General features: G+C 48.4%; 1 protein-coding gene across 9 annotated transcripts in view; it reads left to right on the forward strand.

Annotated features, from left to right (window-relative positions):
* Positions 1–22846, forward strand: part of ttn.2 (titin, tandem duplicate 2) — a 258645-nt gene that overhangs the window by 225592 nt on the left and 10207 nt on the right. For all 9 annotated transcript variants that reach the window (XM_061791839.1, XM_061791840.1, XM_061791846.1 and 6 more), the window contains 36 exons: positions 3–299; positions 426–1013; positions 1100–1402; positions 1487–1783; positions 1853–2140; positions 2235–2534; positions 2611–2762; positions 2841–2991; positions 3073–3372; positions 3458–5224; positions 5308–5601; positions 5689–5976; positions 6071–6370; positions 6474–6808; positions 6898–8629; positions 8717–9019; positions 9137–9448; positions 10075–10365; positions 11222–11521; positions 11910–12051; positions 15260–15423; positions 16088–16390; positions 16457–16738; positions 16831–17424; positions 17511–17801; positions 17902–18201; positions 18310–18612; positions 18697–18999; positions 19087–19355; positions 19431–19746; positions 20294–20599; positions 20704–21003; positions 21103–21678; positions 21760–22065; positions 22150–22532; positions 22635–22845. In XM_061791839.1, the coding sequence (XP_061647823.1) occupies positions 3–299; positions 426–1013; positions 1100–1402; positions 1487–1783; positions 1853–2140; positions 2235–2534; positions 2611–2762; positions 2841–2991; positions 3073–3372; positions 3458–5224; positions 5308–5601; positions 5689–5976; positions 6071–6370; positions 6474–6808; positions 6898–8629; positions 8717–9019; positions 9137–9448; positions 10075–10365; positions 11222–11521; positions 11910–12051; positions 15260–15423; positions 16088–16390; positions 16457–16738; positions 16831–17424; positions 17511–17801; positions 17902–18201; positions 18310–18612; positions 18697–18999; positions 19087–19355; positions 19431–19746; positions 20294–20599; positions 20704–21003; positions 21103–21678; positions 21760–22065; positions 22150–22532; positions 22635–22845 (13947 nt within the window). The remainder of the gene's footprint in view (positions 1–2; positions 300–425; positions 1014–1099; positions 1403–1486; positions 1784–1852; positions 2141–2234; positions 2535–2610; positions 2763–2840; positions 2992–3072; positions 3373–3457; positions 5225–5307; positions 5602–5688; positions 5977–6070; positions 6371–6473; positions 6809–6897; positions 8630–8716; positions 9020–9136; positions 9449–10074; positions 10366–11221; positions 11522–11909; positions 12052–15259; positions 15424–16087; positions 16391–16456; positions 16739–16830; positions 17425–17510; positions 17802–17901; positions 18202–18309; positions 18613–18696; positions 19000–19086; positions 19356–19430; positions 19747–20293; positions 20600–20703; positions 21004–21102; positions 21679–21759; positions 22066–22149; positions 22533–22634; position 22846) is intronic.

A 22846-nucleotide genomic window follows, 5' to 3' on the forward strand; every position in this document is an offset into this window, starting at 1 on the left:
AGAAAAACCAAGCCCACCAGCGAAACTTGGTGTGACTGATGTGACAAAGGAGAGCGTAACCCTGGCCTGGGTCAAACCAGAGCAGACAGGAGGCAGCAGAATCACTGGATACTTGGTGGAAGCATTGGAGAAAGGACAGGAGAACTGGGTCAAGTGCGCCGTAACCAAGTCCTTGCAATACACAGTGTCTGGCCTAAGAGAGAACACAGAGTACTTCTTCAGAGCCCGAGCAGAGAACCACGCTGGATTCAGTGATGTCAAAGAAATGGTCACCCCAGTGTTGGTCAAGGACCAGCATGGTAAGTTACAGTGACATTTTTTATTGTCTCAAAAATATTTTCATGTATTTCACAAAATTCGACAGAAGGTTAGCCACTGTTATCAGATTTAAAATTCAGTGTCCACTTCTCTTTAATTTCCTGAAGAATCTCCTGAGGTCGTAATGAAGGACTTCCCCAACAACACAGTCTATGTCAGAGCTGGTTCCACCCTCAAATGTGAGATTCCGTTGATTGGCAGGCCACTGCCTAAGGTGTCTCTGTCCAAGGACAGTGTGCTCCTTAAGTCAACGATGAGGTTCAACTCCGAGGTCACTCCTGACAGCATCAAGCTCACACTGCGTGAGAGTATCGCTGGAGACTCAGGACGTTACGATATCCTTGCTTCCAACTCGAGTGGCACCACCAAGTCATTTGTCAACATTGTGGTTCTGGACAGGCCTAGTGTTCCACTGGGACCCGTGGAGCTGTTTGACATCACAGAGGATAGCGTGAGCCTGAAGTGGCTCCCGCCGGCTTATGATGGTGGCAGCCCCATCACAAACTACATAATCCAGAAGAGGGAGACGACCACGGCCAGCTGGATGGATGTCTCCTCTGCTGTGGCTCGCTGCACCATCAAGATTCAGAAGCTTACAACTGGCCTGCAGTACCAATTCAGGATCAGAGCTGAGAACAGATATGGAATCAGCGAGCACATTGACTCGCCAATTGTCGCTGTCAGCCTTCCTTACAGTAAGTGGCCACAGTCATTCTGTTTTATTTTGGCAGTTTGATTTCTAACAGTGAAACCACCCTCATCATACTTTGTCATCATGAAGCCTTGCCTGAAGCACCCTCGACTCCAGAGATCACTGCCGTGACCAGGGAGACCATCACCGTGGCCTGGAAGGAGCCCAAGTCAGATGGAGGCAGCCACGTCTTTGGCTACCATCTTCAGATGAAAGATAGGAACAGCATCCTGTGGCAAAAAGTCAACAGAATGATAATCCGGGCCACACACTTTAAGGTCACAAGCATCCATGCCGGACTCATTTATGAGTTCAAGGTGGCAGCAGAGAACGCTGCTGGGATCAGTGAGTTCAGCAAGGTTTCTGATGCAGTGCTGGCAATTGACGCCTGTGGTAAGTCACAATGCCTGGAACGGGCTGTTTTTGACTGTCTATATAGTCAATGTTGTCGTATGAGTGCCGTCTGTTTTCTTGCAGAACCACCCACTAATCTGCGGATCAGTGACATCACCAAGAACTCAATCAGCCTAGCCTGGCAGGTGCCTAACTATGATGGGGGATCTCAGATTACAGGCTACTTGGTAGAGAAGAGAGAAGGAGTCAACTGCAAATGGTCCAAGGCAAACCTAACAAATATCAAAGACACACGTTACACTGTGACTAGCCTGACTCAGGATCAGACCTACGAGTTCAGAGTAATGGCTAAGAACGCAGTAGGGTCAGTGAGCAATCCTTCTATGACAGCCGGACCTGCCACATGCGTTGACACTTTTGGTATGTACAACCACAATTAATGTTATACTCTATAAGCAGATGTTTTCACAACATGTATTTCTCCTTCAGGTGCGCCAGTGATTGAAATACCTGCTGAGTACTTGAACGAGGTGAAACACAGGTCAAGCTCAGATGTTGAACTCAAGTTTAACATCATTGGCAAGCCTGCTCCCACCGTTGAGTGGCTGAAGGATGAAAGAGAACTCAAACCCAGTGCCCAACTCTCCTTTAAACATACCTTTGAGTCCACAAGTTTGTTCCTGAGGGAAACAACACGCCTGAACTCTGGTACCTATGAGGTCAAGGTGAAGAACTCCCTGGGATCAGCCTGTGCAGTTGTCAGATTGCTCATCCAAGGTGCTTAAAATCATTTTAAATAATTTCCTTGGTAAAACGATTATCATTTTGGATCCTAATATGAATGAATACATACCATGCTTCCCATTTACAGACAGGCCAGGCCCCCCTGCCGGCGAGATCCAGTTTAAGAAGGTTACCGCTAACAACATCACCATCATGTGGTCTCCTCCTTCTGACGAGGGCGGTGCTATGGTCACACACTACATCGTGGAAAAGAGGGAGACCAGCAGAGTCATGTGGTCCATCATCTCAGAGAAACTCATCGACTGCATCGTTAACGTGCCCAGACTCATCCATGGCAATGAATACATCTTCAGAGTCCGAGGTATCAACAAGTATGGCATCGGCGACCCTCTGGAGTCGGAGCCAATTATCGCCAAGAACGCTTTTGGTAGGAAATATGAATAAACAACACATTAATTGGCACCTTTGCTGTAGTTCTCAACTGATCACGATTGTTTCGATAGTTCCTCCTAGCGAGCCATCGAAGCCTCAAGTTTCCATGATCACCAAGTCAACCATGACAGTGATTTGGGAGAGACCAGCTCTGGATGGAGGCAGCGACATTGATGGTTATTACCTGGAGAAGAGGGAAAAGAAGAGTCTACAGTGGTTCAAGGTTGGTTTGTTGCTAGTGATGGTTCTCGCCACTGGTGGCTGCTGCGAAGCTAATGAACGGTTATGCTTTATTGTGCAGGTGGTGAAAGGCACAATAAGAGACACGAGGCAGAAGGTCACCAGCCTTGTGGAGAACAACGAGTACCAGTACCGAGTATGTGCTGTCAACAAGGCTGGAGCAGGAAACTACTCTGAGGCCTCGGAATTGTACAAGGCCTATGATCCTATTGGTATACTTTTGCACTTGTCATGACATGTTATAAGGCTGTCTTTTTGTGATCACAACTGATGGATCTTATGTTTGCCTCCAGATCTTCCTGGGGAACCGACCAAATTGCATGTGGTGGACTCCACAAAGACCTCCATCACTCTTGGATGGGAGAAACCTGTATATGATGGTGGCAGCAAGATCACACACTATCTCCTTGAGCAAATGAACACAGAAGAGCGAGAATGGGCAACGGTAAACCCGCAGGTTAAGACCTGCGAGTATGTGGTCTCTCACCTCAAACCAGCAACCTACTACTTCTTCAGAGTCTCCGCTATCAACTGCAAAGGCAAAGGAGAGGATATCAAGATGTACCAGCCTGTGCAAGCCAAGGATATATTGGGTTTGTATCCTCACAAATACAAAACTGTCAAGAGTATCAAGTTCGCCCGTTCTCATATCGTTATTTGCAACTTTTCTCCCAATAGAGGAGGCCGACTTGGACCTGGACGTTCCCATGGCCACCCATTATACTGCCCGGTCGGGGCGTGATGTGGAGGTGTTTATTCCCCTGAAGGGCCGTCCAACCCCCGGCGTCACCTGGCGCCGTGGTGACCGCAACATTGCCGCCGACACCCGCTACACCATCACCAGCACCGAGCGTGCCACCAATCTTTTCATCCCCAAGGTCACCCGCGACGATTGCGGAAAGTACCTGCTGGAGATTGAAAATGGTGTGGGAGAGCCCAAAATCGTAACTGTTTCCCTGAAGGTTCTGGACAGTCCCTCCACCTGCCAAAATTTGATGATTAAGAATGTGACCAGAGGAAAATTGACACTGAGTTGGGAGGCTCCTCTTATTGATGGCGGTTCCCCAGTCACTAAATACATTGTTGAGAAGAAGGGTTCCACCATGAAAGCATACCAGATGATCACAGATGAGTGCACCAATACAAGCTACAAGGTGTCAGGCCTGGAGGAGGACATCGCTTACTTCTTCCGCGTGTCTGCTGAAAATGAGTTTGGTGTGGGGGACACCTGCGAGACCTCGGAGCCTGTCAGAGCCACAGAGACACCCGGAGCAGTTAAAGACCTAGTCATGCTTGACTCGACAAAGACGTCTGTCACCCTTCAGTGGACCAAACCCGACCATGACGGCGGCAGCCACATCTCTGAGTACGTCATTGAGAAGAGAAATGAAAACAACGTTAGCTGGACTTTTGCTACAACTTGTAGGCGCTGCACATGTGAGGTAACGGGGCTGCAGGAGGATTCTGAGATGAACTTCAGAGTCTATGCAAAAAATGAGAAGGGCATCAGTGACTTCTCTGAGATTGGCCCAATCACGGTGATTGACTTCATCATCTCACCCGAGGCCTGCCTAAGTGATTACCCTAACGGAGAGCTGGCTGTTCGTGTCGGTCAGAACATCCATATCGAGCTCCCCTTCAAGGGAAAACCCAGGCCTGCCATCAGTTGGCTGAAAGACAATTTGCCTCTTAAGGAAAGCGAGAAGATCCGCTTCAGGACCACTGACAACAAGACAGCAGTAACAGTCAGAGGTGCCAAGAAGGAGCATGCAGGCCAGTACACCTTGGTTCTGGATAACAGAGCTGTAAAGAACTACTTTGACATTGATGTGATGATTCTCGGCCCCCCCTCTATGCCCACTGGCCCCATCCGCTTTGATGAGATCAAAGCCCAGCATATTATAATCTCTTGGAATGAGCCCAAAGAGAATGGCGGCGGCGAGATTACCTGCTACAGTGTGGAGAAGCGGGAGACTTCCCAGGCCAACTGGAAGATGGTCTGCTCCAGCGTGGTCAGAACATCCTTCAAGATACCTAACTTGGTCAAGGGAACTGTTTACCAGTTCAGAGTCCGTGCAGAGAACAAGTATGGGGTCAGTGAACCACTCAACTCTACAGAAATCCTTGCACAGCATCAGTACAAACCTCCAGGTGCTCCTGGAAAGCCAGTGGCCTACAACGTCACCAGTGATGGAATGACCATTCGGTGGGAAGCTCCAGGTTTTGATGGAGGATCAACAATTCTTGGCTACCACATTGAGAAAAAGGACAGGAATAGTCTCCTGTGGCAGAAAGTAAACTCCACCATCATCTCTAACAAAGAGTACAGGATCATCGGTCTCTTAGAGGGTCTAGAGTACTCTTTCAGAGTCTCTGCAGAAAACAACGCCGGACTCAGCCCTGTTAGCGAACAGAGCAAACACGCACTCGCTATCTCCCCTGTTGGTTAGTACTTGTGACCTTAGTTTATAATTATATGTGTTCGTTGAAACAATGTTTGACCTGTCATTATGGCAAATCCTCTTTAGATCCACCTGGCACCCCCGTCTGCATCGATGTGACGAGAGACTCTGTCACTTTGAGATGGGACATCCCCAAGCGGGACGGAGGTAGCAAGATTGTGGCCTATAGTGTGGAGAGACGCCAAGGCAGAGGGAAATGGCTGCGCTGCAACTTCACTGACATCAGTGAGACCCAGTTTACTGTGACTGGTCTGTCCGCCGGAGACAGATTTGAGTTTAGAGTGATCGCCCGGAATGCTGTGGGAACTGTCAGCCCCCCGTCCAACTCCTCTGGATACATAATGACCAAGGATGAGAGCAGTATGTGTTCTACCATTGAAAAAAAAAAAAATAAATAAAATGGTTTTCAGATTACGAATCCTCACGAGTTCTCTTTGCAATTTGTAGTCTCTCCTGAGATCGAATGGTCCCCAGACCAGGTGCTGACGCTGAGAGCTGGAGAGAATGTCCAGCTTAGCTGCAACATCACCGGTCGTCCAGTACCGCAAGTTACATGGTACAAGGACGGAAACGAGATCGACAAGAGGACCATGATGGACATCGAGATCACAGCAGGTATTGGTACAAGCAGCCTGTTCATTTGCGATGCAAACAGGAACCACCGGGGCATCTACACGGTGGAGGCCAAGAACAGCTCTGGTGCCAAGAAAGCTGACGTCAATGTCAGAGTACAAGGTAACTAAATGCTCACAATGATGCTCCTTATGATGACTGCACCATCCGATTTGTAATTTTTTTTTTAAGCATTTACAAACTTTTGTCTTTTCAGATACTCCTGGACCGGTCAAGGGTCCCATCCGTTTTACCGGGATCACGGCTGAAAAGTGCTCAGTGTGGTGGAACCCACCGGAGAATGACGGTTGCGCCGCCATCACCCACTATGTTGTGGAGAAGAGGGAGACGTCTAGGCTTTCCTGGGCTTTGGTCACCTCCAAGTGTGAAGCCTGCTCATTCAGTGCCACCAACCTCATCAAGGGCAATGAGTACCAGTTCAGAATCTCTGCTGTCAACAAGTTTGGTGATGGCAAACCACTGGACTCTGTTCCCGTCATTGCACAGATGCAATACAGTAAGAATTTCTTGGAATTCTTGTTGCTTGCCTGAACAAGTTTTCATGTTGTAATGTTAGTTCCTAGTCTCAGCCTTATCTATGTGTCTGTTCCTCTGCTCAGCTGTGCCGGAGGCCCCTGGTACCCCTGATTCTACACATGTGACCGGCAACAGCATCACCCTGTGCTGGAGCAGGCCGAGGTCAGACGGCGGGAACGAGATCAAGCACTACATCTTGGAGAGACGTGAGAAGAAGAGTCTGCGCTGGGTGAAGGTCTCTGCAAAGAGGCCTATCACAGAGCTCAGGCACAGAGTCACCAACCTGACCGAGGGCAATGAGTATGAGTTCCGTGTCATGGCGGAGAACGGCGCTGGTGTCGGACCAGCTAGTGGCACTTCGAGGCTCTTCAAATGCAGAGAGCCAACCAGTGCTCCCAGTGTCCCCACAGTAATCAAGGTAGGTCAGCAACAAGACCTCATGGAGACTTCAAAGAGCAGCATGGTCAAAGTACAACTGGTCCACTAACAGTGGTCTGTGTCCATCAGGTTATTGACTCCACCAAATCCTCTGTCACCCTGGAATGGACCAAGCCAGTCTTTGACGGCGGCCTACCGATCATTGGCTACAATATCGATATGTGCAAGGCCAATCTTGAAGAGTGGCATAGAGTAAATAGCCAGATTTGCATCCACACCCGGTACACTGTCAAGGCCCTGGTTCCCGGTGAGCTCTACAAGTTTAGGGTCAGCGCTGTGAACGGGTCTGGGGAAGGGGAATCCACAGTGATCCCCAATGCCGTGCAGGCTCTAGATAGGCTAACATCTCCCGAGTTCGACATTGATGCCAACTTCAAGCAGACACATACCGTGAAAAATGGCGGCACCGTCTCCCTTTACGTGGCCTTCCGAGGCAAACCAACTCCTCTGGCCACCTGGTCCCGAGTAGACAGTGAGCTGCCGGTGATGGCCGATATTAACAGCACAGATTCCAACTCAACTCTGACCATCGAGGGCTGCACGCGCTATGAGGCTGGCAAGTACACACTCTCCCTGGAAAACAACAGCGGACGCAAGTCCATTACATTTACCGTCAAAGTGCTGGACACACCCGGACCTCCAGGCGCCTTCACCTTCAAGGACGTCACACGTGGAGCATTAACCATGATGTGGGATGCCCCGAGCAATGACGGAGGATCACGGATCCAACACTATATCGTGGACAAGCGCGAGGCCAGCCGCCTGACGTGGCAAGAAGTCACCACCAAGTGCTCTCGCCAGATGATCAGAGTAACCGGCCTGGACATCGGTGTGTCTTATCTCTTCAGAGTGATTGCTGTTAACCAGTACGGCAAGGGAGAGCCTCACGAGATGACAGACCCCATCATGGCGACAGAAGAACCCGCTCCACCTAAGAGAGTAGATGTTGTTGACACCAGCAGTTCCACAGCCTCGCTGGTCTGGCTTAAGCCTGAACATGACGGTGGCAGCCACATCAGAGGGTACACAGTGGAGTTCAGAGCTGAGGACAAACAGTTCTGGTCTGTCGCTGGGGAGACCAAGTCCCTAAAGATGCTGGTGGAGGGTCTGATTGAGAACACAGAGTATGAATTCAGAGTCAAGGCCAAGAACGACGCTGGCATCAGCGAGCCTCAGGCCACTTTAACCTCTGTGCTTATCAAAGAGCCTCGCATTGAACCCACCGCCGACCTCAGCAGCATCACCAACCAGCTCATAATCTGCAAGACTTCAAATACCTTCACGATTGACATCCCCATTAGCGGCAGGCCAGCACCAAAAGTCACCTGGAAGCTGGAAGAGATGAAATTAAAGGAGACGGACAGAGTTTCCATCAAGACCACCACAGAGCGAACCACTCTGATAGTGAAAGACAGCAAGAGAAGCGACAGTGGAAAATACTACCTGAGCCTAGATAATGCTGCTGGAGTTAAAACCTTCACCGTGACTGTGATGGTGCTTGGAAGACCCAGCCCTCCCAGAGGACCCATAGATGTCTCAGGTGTCTCCTCTGACTCCTGCTCACTATCCTGGTTTGAGCCATCTGACGACGGCGGCACCGAAATCAGCAATTATATTGTTGAGAAGCGCGAGTCTGGCTCGGCCTCCTGGCAAGTGGTCAACTCCAGTGTGAAGAGAACTACCATCAAGGTTACTCATCTGACCAAGTATATGGAGTACACGTTCAGAGTGTGCGCCGAGAACAAGTTTGGAGTCAGCAAGTCCATCGAGTCCGCTCCTGTGGTTATTGAACATCCTTTTGGTATGTTTTTAACATACTTTTCTTTATTGCCTCAAATGTTCTGGTATTTTTTCTAAAATGATGATTCCCTCTGATTAACTCCTGAAGTTCCTCCAAGTCCTCCAAGCCGTCCAGATGTGGTGAACGTGTCTGCCAATTCCATCAGCATCAAATGGGATGTTCCCTATGCTGATGGTGGCAGCATGGTGACTGGTTACTGGATTGAGAAGAAAGAGCGCAATACAATTCTCTGGGTAAGGGAGAACAAACTGCCCTGTCTGGACTGTCACTACAAGGTGTCCAGCCTGATTGAGGGACTGGAGTACCAGTTTAGAGTCTACGCCATGAATGTCGCCGGAATTAGCAAGGCCAGTGAGGCCTCTAGACCAGTGGTGGCGCTCAACCCCGTCGGTGAGTAGAAGCCCTTTTTTTTATGCACGCAAACCTTTAGTAAATCGGGCACTGTATCTGTACAAGGCCCAAAAACTATCGGGAGTTTAATTTAAACATCTCAACGCGTCTCCTCAGATCCTCCCGGTCACCCTCAGGTGACAGACATCACTCGCTCCTCCGTGTCGTTGTGCTGGACTGTGCCAGTCAATGACGGCGGCAGCAAGATAGTTGGCTACGTGGTGGAGAGAAAAGTCTACAGTACTGACGAGTGGGATGACAACCGGTGGCTGAAGTGCAACTACACCACCATCACGGAGAACTACTTCACTGTCACCAACCTCGGGGAGGGAGAAACCTTCGAATATCACATCATTGCCAAGAATGCTGCCGGGGTCCACAGTGCGCCTTCCGTATCCACCGGGCCTGTGACCTGCAAGGATGAATACTGTAAGCTGTAAAAGTGATGTGGTTTCATCATCAGCTTTTTCAGTTACAGTGGTACCTTGACTTATGAGTTAAATTTGTTCTTTGACCAAGATTGTAACTCAGTTTATTCATATATCAGTTACTTTTCCCAAAAAAAACACCGTTACACTTTTAACAAAAAAAAATAGCACTGTTTTGTATAAAAAACAAAGTAAAACTTAAAAAATATCATGAAAGTTATTCGTGTGTTGATTTGTGCCTTTATAGGGTGTGGCCTAATGATTTACATCAGGAGCTGGAGTCAGGGTGTCCGTTCATAGTCTGCGTGTGAGCATCTTCTTCTTGCGCATTTTGTCATTTTGTATTTGTGTGTTTGACTGTTCTATAAACAACTGAAAGTGGATAGATAACTGTGGCTCTCATTGCCCACATGCTAGCGCATTATGGTATTATAATTGCTCCATTTTTTTTCACTTCATTTAAGCAGTGGCATATACAAAGCTCACTCATAACTTGAAAGGCAAAAAAAAAAAAAAGTAACAGCTTGTAACTCGTAAAACTTGGGGCACTTGTAAGTCAAGGTACCATTGTACTTCTCAGTGACATTTCAGCTCTTAAACACTGGAATTGTCTTTCTCCATCTTCAGCTCCTCCCAGAGCAGAGTTGGACAGCAAACTAATTGGTGAGACCATTATTGTCACCGCCGGCTCTGACCTTGTCCTGGATGGTGCAGTGGGAGGCAAACCAGAACCCACCGTTTACTGGTCCAAGGCCGAAAAGATTCTAGAGCTGGGCGAGAAGTACTCACTGACCTACACGAGTACAAGAGCAATGGCTGTCATCAAGAACTGTGACAGATTTGACACCGGCAGATACATCCTGACCGTCAAGAACATCAATGGAATCAAGACAGCTACCGTCAGCGTTAAAGTCCTAGGTCAGTTGAAGAAATCTGAACCATAACCAGTAGTGATGTGTCCGTCGCGAACGAAGGTGCTCTGAGGGCCGGCTTTTTTAAGTGAACGACGACAGCCAGCTCCTAATTTGGAGCTGCTCTCATTGTTCACTTCAAAGAAACCGCACGTGATTGATCAATGTCACTCTGTCTCTGTCTGTGCCGGGGCGACAGTTACAATTACATACACAGCACCCAGAAGATGGAGGAAGATGAGAGTGACACAGAGCAAAGAGAGACAACACATAAACACTAATAATGAATAGTTAAGAAAATGAGTGACAGCAGGAAAAGAAGTAAAATCTGGACACATTTTAAGTTTATTGACAATATAAAAGCAGAGTGTAGAGTGTACAAGAAAAATAATCTCTGTTCGAGCTGGCTCCGAAAAACAACTTCCACTGGCACCCATCCTTGAAATGGGAAGAATAAAGACAATAATTTGAACCTGATATTAATGAAGGTGCCAATGTGTCTAATGCAACTGTTGCTGCTGGAGACTGCATTGTAGCAACTTTGTGAGAGAATCTTCTCCAAAAAGATCATTTCTGATAGAAGAAACCGTATCAGCTCCTCAACGCTGAGGCACTAGGTCTTTCTTGAATCCAATCTTAACTAGAGAAATTTTTTCTGAATGCTTTGGGTTTTTTTGGGGGGGGGGGGGGGGTCATATTTTACTTTGCTTTGATTCTGTGTTGCTTCACTTTGAATTTGTTATGTAGAAAAATTGTTAAATATCCATAAAAAATGATTGCAAAAAAATCTGCAGTATAGTAGTGATGTGAACAAGGAAAGGCAGTGTATATACTTGCTCTAAATCTCTTTTTGTGCCTCGCAGACACTCCTGGGCCTCCAGCTGATAAGATCGTGATTAGCAGAGTGACAGAGGAGAAGTGCACGGTGTCCTGGAAGATCCCCCTGGAGGACGGTGGCGACATAGTCAGCCATTATATCGTGGAGCGCCGTGAGACCAGTCGCCTCAACTGGATCATTATGGAGACCGAGTGCAAGAGCTTGTCGTGTGTCATTACCCGGCTGATCAAGGGCAATGAGTACATCTTCCGAGTGCGGGGAGTCAACAAGTATGGACCTGGTGTTCCACTGGAATCTGATCCGGTCATCGCCAGGAACGCTTATAGTAAGACTTATATCCAAACGTGGTCTTTTTTTAGCCCACGCACAAGTGGCTAAGGTGCTTTTGGCTCAGTAGAAATAGTTTAAATCCTTAAGTCCTGAAAAACAAGGGTGGGAGTAAGACTCTTATAGTCTTAACCTTCACATTTCAACGAAGTCCCAAGATGCTGTTGCGAAAAACAATCAAGTCAATTCGAGTCTCATTAATACCAAATCAAAGTTAAGTGGAGTCTTTCATAAGTTTTAGACAAGCAAGTCCCAAAGCCTACACTTTCAGACTGGAATCTGACTTGGGTCAAGTCATGTAAAGTCCCCCACCTCTGCTAAAAGGTCAAAAAAGGTTGACTGCAGTTTTGTGTCTGTGACTGTAACCTGGCTCATCTCTACTCCAGCCTTGCCGTCCCCACCGGGCGCACCAGAGGTCACAGCAGTGGGCAAGGAACACGTCATCATCGAGTGGTTGAAGCCAGAAAGTGACGGAGGCAGCGAGATCAAAACCTACTTTGTAGACAAACGTGAGAAGAATAGCACCAGGTAGGAGCGACGCATTCTCTAATCGGTAAAAACACAAATCTAATCAAGATAAAATATCTTAAATCAAGGCAAAATATACTGTGTGTCCTTGGCGTGCCAAGATATTTCTTCTACATGGCAGTTTTTGTGTAAGGCTGTTCATGTTAAGGTATTATAACTTATTGAGATTTTATCACTGGTCATAAGTAAGTTTAGAGTAAAATGAGAACTACCGTAATTCTATACATTGAGGCAGTATAAATACAATATAGTTTGATTACATCTGTAAGGGTTTTGATGCTGTCAAGTCATATGTACCTTTTTTTCATCTATCCATCCATTTTCTTCCACTTATCCGAAGTCTGGTCGCAGGGGCGGCATATTTAGCAGGGAAGCCCAGACTTCCCTCTCCCCACCCACTTCATCCAGCTCTTCTGGGGAGACCCAGACCAGTCGGGAGATATAGCCTCTCCAGTGTTTCCTGGGTCGTCCCCGGGGTCTGCTCCCGGTGGGACATGCCCGGAACGCCTCACCAGGGAGGCATCCAGGAGGCATCCTAATCATCTGGCTCCTCTCAATGCAGAGGAGCAGCAGCTCTAATCTGAGCCCCTCCTGGATGACCGAGCTTCTCACCCTATCTCTATAGTAGAGCCTGGACACCCTGTGGAGGAAACTCTTTTCGGCCACTTACATCCGGGATCTTGTTCTTTCGATCACAACCCACAGCTTGTAACCATAGGTGAAGGTAGGAACGTAGATCGACCAGTAAATTGAGAGCTTCGCCTTTGGTTTTAGCTCCTTCTTCACCACAATGCACCGATACAAAGTCTGCATGACTGCAGACGCTGCACCGATCCGCTTGTCGATCTCCCATTCCATTCTTCACTCACTCGTGAACAAGACCCCAAGATACTTGAACTCCTCCACTTGGGCCAGGATCTCATCTCCGACCTGGAGAGGGCACTCCATCCACCCTTTTCCAATGGAGAACCATGGTCTCAGATTTGGAGGTGCTGATTTTCAACCCAACTGCTTCTCACTCGGCTGCGAACCGCTCCAGTGAGAGTTGGAGATCACGGCTTGATGAAGCCAACAGAACCACATCATCTTCAAAAAGCAGAAAGGCCACCAAACCGGACCCCCTCTATGCCTTGGCTGCACCTAGAAATTCTGTCCATAAAGATTATGAACAGAATCGGTGACAAAGGGCAGCCTTGCTGGAGTCCAACCCTCACCGGAAAGGAATCTAACTTACTGCCGGCAATGCGGACCAAACTCTGACACAGGTTGTATAGGAAGCGAACAACCCGTGTAAGGGGGTTCAGTATACCCTACTCCCGAAGTACCCCCAAAGGACTCCCCAAGGGACACGGTCTAAAAAAAAACACTGTAGACTGGTTCGGCAAGCTCCCATGCACCCTCGAGGACCATCCCGAGGGTGTAGCAGTGGTCCACTGTTCCATGCCCAGGACGAAAACCACACAGCTCCTTCTGAATCTGAGATTCGACTTCCTGACGGACCCTCCTCTCCGGAAACCCTGAATAAACCTTACCAGGCAGGCTGAGGAGTGTGATCCCCTGTAGTTGGAACACACCGTCCGGTTCCCCTTCTTAAAAAGGGCGGACCACCACCCCAGTCTGCCAATTCAGAGGCACTTTCCCCGTTGTCCACGCGATTTTTCAGAGGCGTGTCAACCAGGACAGTCCCATAACATCCAGAGCCTTTAGGGCAAATCTCATCCACCTTGCCACCGAGGAGCATTTTAACCACCTCGGTGACCTCAATCCCAGAGATAGGAGAGCCCGCCTCAGAGATCCCAGACTCTGCTTCCTCATGGAAAGGCATGTCGGTAGAATTGAGGAGGTCTTCAAAGTATTTTCCCCACCAACTCACAATGTCCCGAGTGCATGTCATCAGCGCCCCTTCCCCACAGTTCACGGTGTTGATGACGCACTGCTTCCCCCTCCTGAGATGCCGGATGGTGGATCAGAATTTCCTCGAAGCCATCCAGAAGTTGTTTTCCATGGGCTCACCAAACTCTTCCCACGCCCGAGTTCTTGCCTCAGTGACCACCAAAGCTGCATTCCACTTGGCCAGCCGGTAACCATCAGCTGCCTCAGGAGTTCCACAGGCCAAAAATGCCCGATAGGACTCCTTCTTCAGCTTGGCGGCATCCCTCACCACTGGTGTCCACCAATGGGTTTAAGGGTTGCCGCCACAACTGGCACCGACTACCTTACGGCCACAGCTCAGGTCGGCCGCCTCAGCAATGTGGAACATGGTCCACTCTGACTCAATATCCCCCGCCTCACCTGGAACGTGAGCAATATTCTGTCGGAGGTGGGAGTTGAAATTCCTTCTGATAGGGGATTCTCCCATACCTTCCCAACAGACCCTCACAATACATTTGGGCCTGCCAGGTCGGACCAGCATCTTCCCCCACCATTGGAGCCAACACACAACTAGGTGGTGATCAGTTGACAGCTCCGCCCCTCTCTTGACCCGAGTGTCCAAAACATGCACCCGCAAGTCCGATGACACAACCATAGTCAATCTTCGAACTGCGGCCTCGGGTGTCCTGGTGCCAAGTGCACATTTGCACTTTTTTCCTCATTTCCTTAAAGGGTACATATTTTGGTATACCAACTTTTTATAGTATTTGGGATGTAATATTGTCTCTATGGTGCCTCAGTAAACATGTGAAATATGAATTAAAATCGTCCACGGATTCCTGAGTTACAGACGTTTTTTCTGCAGAGAGGCCTGAAATCAGGTCATTCAAATTTTTCGAGCTTATCTTCGTCACTAGCGAAGCTCTCCGTGTACCTCTCTGCTCCCAAGCCAGCGCTGTCAACAAGTGGGTCTTCTACACGGAGGCAACCAATCAGAGGAAAGGGTGCAATCTTAACCAAATATGGACAAAGCAGATACAAAACTGGGTAAAACAGAAGTTGCTGTCAGAGGGGCCTTTTCTGGACACTCATTTGACAAAACCAAGGGGTTTTTAGTTGTTTTTTTTAATGAAATTGACATTTTTATACTTACTCCATGTTAGAGAGTCACTCTATGGAGGTCTAAACCAAAATACATGACATTTAAATAACAAACTAATTTAAAAAATGGCCTTATTTCATTCCTCCTTGTTTTTTGTTTTTTTTTATCTCAGTTTTTGCAGTTTTGTATGTCTTCTATGTGCTCTGACACCTTCTCTCTACTTTTGCAAATCAGGTGGACACGGGTCAATAAGACATACACCATCTATGACACACGTCTGAAGATCACAGGCCTGCTGGAAGGAAGCGAATATCAATTCAGAGTGACAGCCGTCAATGCGGCAGGAGACAGTCAGCCCAGTGATGCCTCACCATATATCCTCCTCAAAGATCCCACCTGTGAGACTCTGTTTGTTTGTTCATCTACACTAGTGGTGTCCAAACCGTTTCTTCTAAGTGCCGCATACAGAAAAATCAAAAGATCACTTTGGAGGATCATTCTTCACATTTAATATATTTATAGTAACACCGTGAGGCCGATGTGCTTACCACTCATTCATATGTTATATGTATTTGTTAAAAAAGCAAAATGTTAAGGAGTTTTCAGGCTTTTGGGGTGGCCAGGGGCAATGTATCCCACCAGAATAGGTCCACCCCTGCACTGAACAGATCTCCACATTCAGAACCAAAACAAGAGCAAGGTGTACTAAGGTAACCTTGACATCAAACAGAAAGTGATCAAGTAGATTCATGCTCTTTGCTGCTCTAACTGTATTATCGTTTGTCTTTGAGAAGTTATGAACTTTGCAAATCTAGAAAACCTCTATGTAAAACCAAGTCGTGGTAGTGGGATTACTAGTAGTAGTAGTAGTGGGGCGTTGCGCCGCAAAACAGGCAAATGACATGGGCAGTGTCAGTTATTAATTTTAAAATATGCCGCGCGGCGCTAAACGGACTGTGGGCCGAAGATGGCCCCAAGGTTGTAGTTAGGACAACCCTGATCTACTTGTACACCGAGGCACTTTTAAACACCATTCAAACATTCGCTTTTATTCCCTTGTAGACACCCCAGCTCCCCCGTCAGTGCCTCGCATCACAGACACAACCAAGCACAGCATTAGTATGACTTGGACCAGGCCCATGTATGACGGCGGCTCAGATGTCACCGGCTACGTGGTGGAAATACTGGAGGATGGTTCTGACCAGTGGTATCGCGCCACCACCAAGGCTCTCAAGACTAACGAGTACCTGGCCGGCGGCCTGGTCGCCAATAAAAAATACAGATTCAGGGTGGCAGCTGTCAACAACAACGGCACTGGAGAGTTCAGCGAACCCAGCGCTGAGATCGAGCCCCTGGAGAGAATTGGTAAGTCTTGCCTGGAGGATATCATTTATAGCACAACCTGACTGTGATGGCACTGTGTCCTCTCAGAAATGCCCGACCTGGAACTGGACGACGACCTGAAGAAGACTGTTTGTCTTCGTGCTGGAGGAACCTTGCGACTCTTTGTCACCGTTGGTGGACGCCCGACGCCAGTGGTGTCCTGGAGGAAAACAGAGGTGGAACTGCAGAGTCGCGGTTTCATCGAGACCACCGACAGCTACACCATGCTGATTGTGGAGAAGGTTGACCGTTATGACTCTGGAAAATATGTTGTGGAGGCGGAGAACCCGTCAGGCAAGAAGTCTGCAACCATCCTGGTCAAAGTCTATGGTAGGTGAACAAACATCCAAAGATTCCATGAATGCAACATTTGAGGTTGAAAACAGGAGTCTAATTTATCTTTTTCTACTCATCTCCTGTAGACACTCCTGGTCCTCCAGGATCTGTGAAAGTGAAGGACTATACCAAGGAATCTGTTGTCATCACCTGGGACGTCCCGAGTATTGATGGGGGCGCCCATGTCTGCAACTACATCGTGGAGAAACGTGAAGCCAGCATGAAGTCTTACAAGACTGTCACCACAGAGTGTAGAAAGACCCTGTTCAGGATCACTGGCCTGGAGGAGGGTGCGCACTACTTCTTTAGAGTTCTGCCGGAGAACATCTATGGTGTTGGTGAGCCCTGCGAGACAGCTGAGGCTGTGCTGGTGTGCGAAGTACCATCAGTGCCTCTGAGCCTCCAGATTGTCGATGTCACAAAGTCCTCAGTCACTCTGCGCTGGGAGAAACCTATGTATGAAGGCGGTAGCAGGCTGACGGGCTTCATTATTGAAGCCTGCAGGGTGTCTACAGACAGGTGGACCACCGTGGCCACTGTCAAGGCCTCAATTTACCAGTACACCATCCAGTTTCTGACAGAGTACGACCAGTACTTTTTCAGGATCCGAGCCTGTAACAGCAGAGGAACCAGTGAGACCATGGACATCATCAACCCTGTCACCATCCAGGAAATTAAAGGTAGGAGTGCGACTGCTAAGAGATACAAACCTTAACATTTGTCATTTCACCTGATGCATCCATGCCACCGCTCCGCTTGTCTCCAGTGATGCCAAAGATCGACATAACCAGCATTCCTCAGAAGATCGTCCATGTCCCCCGCGGTAAACCCATTGACCTCAACTTGCCAATTATGGCCAAACCACCGCCCATCTGCTCCTGGTTCTTTGGCGGTGTCCAGCTGAAGGACAGCCTTGAGCGCATCAAAATCGAAAGCAATGGCAATTACAGCCATCTCGTAATCCGCGAGACCACCATTAACGACACAGGAGACTACATGCTAGAGGTCAAAAACGCCATTGGTGTGGCAACTGAAGTATTTAAAATCATCATACTTGGTAAGGACACAGAATCCCCAAATTGACACTGAGCTGATTTACAATTTTCAGTTGTTTGCAGTGTGAGATCTGGACTATACTCTTCATGTGCTTTTTTTAGACAAACCCGGCATACCAGTCGGCCCCATGAAGATCGTGGAGGTTGACGGCTTATCAGTGACCGTTAGCTGGGAACCTCCAGAGAAGGATGGCGGTGCTAACATCAGCGGCTATGTAGTTGAACAGCGCGATGCTCACCGTCCTGGCTGGATCACCATCTCAGAATCGGTGACCCGACCATGCTTCAAGTTTACCAGACTCTCTGAGGGAACTGAGTATGTGTTCCGTGTTGCCGCCATGAACCGCTTCGGTGTTGGTTGCTTCCTACAGTCGGAAGTGGTGGAATGCAAGAGCGCCGAGAGTGAGTCCACATTTCAGATTCACAACACCTCAAGGCCCTGTAGTGATGTTTGATTGATCTGTAATTCTATGATTTTCCTCCTAATCCATCTATGGTTCACTTGTGCAGGCATTCCTGGACCTCCAAGCAGACCAGATGTGCTTGATGTCACTCACGAGGGCATGACCCTGACCTGGCTTCCACCAGAAGACAATGGTGGCTCTACCATTGCTGGCTATATCATTGAGCGCAAGGAGCCGCGTTCGGACAGATGGCTGAGGATCAACAAGAACCCGGTCACCATGACCAGGTATCGCTCTTCTGGTCTGATTGAAGGCCTGGAGTACGAATACCGCATCACTGCCATTAACTCCAGAGGAACAGGAAAACCGAGCGAGACCTCTGCCATCACTGTTGCCATTGACCCCATAGGTACATGATGAGCTTATTGACGTACACAGAGAGATGTACTTGTGAATCAATCAATGTGACCCAAAGTGTCCTGTTGTTAAATAGCGCCACCAGGTCCTCCGGTTAAGCCCAAAGTCATAGACACTACCAGAACCTCTGTGTCTCTGGCCTGGTTGCCTCCTGAAGAGGAAGGCGGCTCCGTGGTCAGCGGTTACCTGGTTGAGATGCAGAAGGTGGACCAGGTGGAGTGGACCTTGTGCAACACCACACCCACCAAAATGCGCGAGTACACCCTCACTCACATGCCCCAGGGTGCTGAGTACAAGTTCAGAGTCATCGCCTGCAATGCTGGTGGCACTGGAGAGCCGGCAGAGATTCCTGGGGTGGTCAAAGTCCAGGAGATGCTCAGTAAGATAAATCAATTTGATCGTTTGTACAGTGAATTATACAATTTGCGATCTGTCTAACCAAAATACCCCACCGTGTCTCACTTAGATTATCCTGAATACAAGCTAGATAGTAGATATGAGGAGGGCTACGTTGTGCGGCAAGGAGGAGTCATTTGCCTGTCCGTCCGTATCAGTGGTAAACCCATCCCTACATGCAAGTGGACCAAAGATGGACGTGACATCTCCCACCGGGCAATGATCGCCACCAATGATGACATAACAGAGCTCGTCATCAAAGAGGCTCACAAGGACGACACGGGTACTTATGACTTGGTGTTGGAGAACAAATGTGGCAGGAAAGCCGTGTACATCAAGGTAAGGTCAAATCCTGCTAGTTACAACCAAGTTAAGTTCTTTTTGAGCTCATATGTGGATGTCTTTTGTCTTTAGGTGAAGGTAATGGGACGTCCCGATGTCCCGGAGGGCCCTCTGGAGTTTGACGACATTCAAGCCAGATCAGTTCGGGTCAGTTGGAGACCTCCGTCCGACGACGGAGGCTCTGACTTACTGGGATACATTGTGGAGAGGCGAGAAGTCCCCAAGGCTGCTTGGTACACGGTGGACACCCGGGTCACAGAGAACTCTCTGGTGGTCAAAGGCCTAAAAGAGAATGTGCAGTACCACTTCAGGATCTCTGCTGAGAACCAGTTTGGTGTCAGCCGGTCTCTGAAGTCTGAGGAGGCTGTCACAGCAAAGACACCTCTCTGTGAGTACCGGAAATGGATATAAGCGGTAACATGTCCTGCAAGTGCCGCAGCTAACAAGTTTTTCGAGTTACAAGCAGTCTCTTGGTCCATTTTGATTTTTTGATTTTTTTCGCGAGCCAAAATTTACATTACGAGCAAGGTTCAGATATGCTGTTTGCTCGAGTGAAGTTTAAGAAAATAGAGAACTTAAGGTACTGTAATGCCGTTGCATGTGACCAAGCAGAGCCAACAGTCAAACACACAAATACAAAATGAATGATAAATGAATACATTCTAATTATTATGCTTTATTGTTTTTATGCAATACACTGGTATTTTTCTTTATTATAAACACGCAACAAAATGTGTTTTGGGATGTTGGAATAATTCCATGGCATTTCAATCCATTTCACTGGGGAAAATGATTTGATATAGGAGTAAATTTGTTACTAGTGGGGTCACGGAACTGATTAAGCTTGTAAATCAAAGTACCGCTGTTTTACATGCAGTATTTCAATAATACCATATCTCTTATGAGCCTTTTGTTTCAATATTATTAATCTACAGGCCCACCAGAACCCCCAAGCAATCCTCCAGAGATTATGGACGTGGCCAAGTCCTCAGTGTCTCTGTCCTGGGCCCGGCCCCGGGACGACGGCGGCTCCCGTGTGACAGGATACTTTGTTGAGAGGAGGGAGGTTTCCACAGAGAAGTGGGTCCGCCACAACAAGACTCACATCACGACCACCATGTACAACATCACCGGCCTCATCCCCGATGCAGAGTATATGTTCAGAATTGTGGCTCAAAATGATGTCGGACAGAGTGAACCGGGCCCCGTCTCCGAGTCGGTGGTCTGCAAAGAGCCATTCGGTGTGTAAATATTCTATGACGATGCAATCAGTTGTGGGGAGCTAATTAATTAAACCTTTGGTGTTATTGTGTCTTTGACGTGCGCCCTTATCTCTTCTTGACAGACAAACCAAGCCAACCGGGAGAGATCGACATCATATCTGTCACCAAAGACTGCATAACCATTCACTGGTTGCGGCCCGACTTTGATGGGGGCAAGGAGATCTTGGGTTACTGGATTGAGTTTAGGCAGGCTGGTGAAAGTGCCTGGAAGAAGTGCAACAAAGAGCGTTCCAAGGACCGTCAGCTCACCATGGGTGGCCTGATAGAGGCCACAGAGTATGAGTTCAGAGTCTTAGCTGAGAACGAAGCCGGACTCAGCAGGCCTAGGCGCACCCCCATGGGCATCAAGACCAAGTTGAGCGGTGAGTGACAGATAGTGTTCATCATCTTACTGCTCAAAAGACCAGATCTGGTTCTGTTGTCAAATGCACTCTTTGAAATTGCCCTTTGTTGTTTTGCAGTTGGCGAGGCTCCGGCTTTGAAGGAAGACATCCAAGATGTCACAATCAAGCTTGGAGAATCAGGCACGCTTTCCTGCGGCATCATCGGCAGACCTCTGCCTGAGATCAAGTGGTACCGCTATGGCAAAGAACTGATCCAGAGTCGGAAGTACAAGATGAGCTCGGATGGCCGCAACCACTCCCTCAGCATCCTGACAGACGACCAGGAGGACGAGGGTCTGTACACCTGCAGGGCCATCAACGAAGCTGGGGAGATCGAGACCAGTGGTAAACTGCGGCTAGAGGCAGCACCTCAGCTGCACCCCGGCTTCCCTCTAAAGGAGAAGTATTACGCCGGAGCTGGCACCAGCCTCCGCCTCCACGTGGTCTACATCGGACGTCCCATTCCACAGATTATGTGGTTCTATGACAAGAAGCCTCTGAACTCGTCCGAGAAAGTTATTATTGAGAACACAGAGAGCTATACCCACCTGGTGGTGAGGAATGTCCAGAGGAAGACCAACGCTGGCCGTTACAAGGTGCAGCTGAGCAACAAGTTTGGAACCGTCGACACTGTTTTGCGGGTTGAGATCCAAGGTGATGTTATAATTTTAAGATAACTAAATTATACATTTGTAACTGCTGAAAATCTAAAACTGCCTGTTTTGCTGTTTACAGATAAGCCATGTATCCCAGAGGGCCCAGTGGTGGTTGAAGCTCTGTTGAAGAGCTCTGTCATTATCAGCTGGAAGGCTCCCAAAGACGACGGCGGCTCCATGATCACAAACTACATTGTGGAGAAACGCATGGCCAAAGAGGGAGAAGTGTGGAACCTCGTGTCCTCTTCTATCTCTGGCACCACGTGTCGTGTACCCAACCTCGTGGAGAGTGCCGGATATTACTTCCAAGTTTCTGCTCAGAATCAGTATGGTGTCAGCGAGCCTCTTGAGATCCCCTCAGTGGTGATCATCAAGAGTCCATTCGGTGAGTCACGTACACACAAAAAAGGAAAAATGTATGTTTGATTTATCTTTCATCTTATTGTGGTGCTTTTTGTTCATTCCTTAGAAAAACCTGGCATACCACAGCAGCCTTTCATTGTCAGCTCCTCCAAGGACTCATGTGTTGTCTGCTGGAAGCCACCAAGCAGTGACGGTGGAGCTAAAGTCTCCGCCTACTATCTGGAGAAACGCGAGAAGAAGCAGAACAAGTGGATGTCAGTCACCAGTAAGAAGATTGTGGAGACCAGCTACGAGGTCACAGGCCTAATTGAGGGCTTTGAGTACGAGTTCCGTGTCAAGTGTGAGAATGTGGGCGGAGAGAGCGACTGGAGCGAAATCTCAGAGCCCATCGTGCCCAAGTCCGACCAGTCTCTGCGTGCTCCTGGATTCAGGGAGGAGATCAGGGCCATAACTGTCAAATACCATGCCAATGCTACCTTTGTTACCAAGGTTCTTATCTCTGTATTCTTAAATCCCTTGACAACAATGCAGATCTTGTACTTCCTACAGTTACCATCAATGTGTTCATATTTTTATTCCTCCTATGTCCAGGTGGTGGGACATCCCAAGCCTGTGGTGAAATGGTACAGAAGTGGAAAGGAGATCCAGGCCGACGGAACCAAGATTAAAGTCCAGGAGTTCAAGGGTGGTTACTACCAGCTGGTCATTACTGCTGCTGATGAGACTGACGCCACAGTCTATCAAGTTAGAGCGACCAACTCTGGAGGATCCATCTCCACCACTGCAAACCTGGAAGTGGAAGG

The sequence above is a fragment of the Phyllopteryx taeniolatus genome, chromosome 12 (genome assembly GCF_024500385.1).
Source record: "Phyllopteryx taeniolatus isolate TA_2022b chromosome 12, UOR_Ptae_1.2, whole genome shotgun sequence".
Classification (NCBI taxonomy): Eukaryota; Metazoa; Chordata; class Actinopteri; order Syngnathiformes; family Syngnathidae; genus Phyllopteryx; species Phyllopteryx taeniolatus.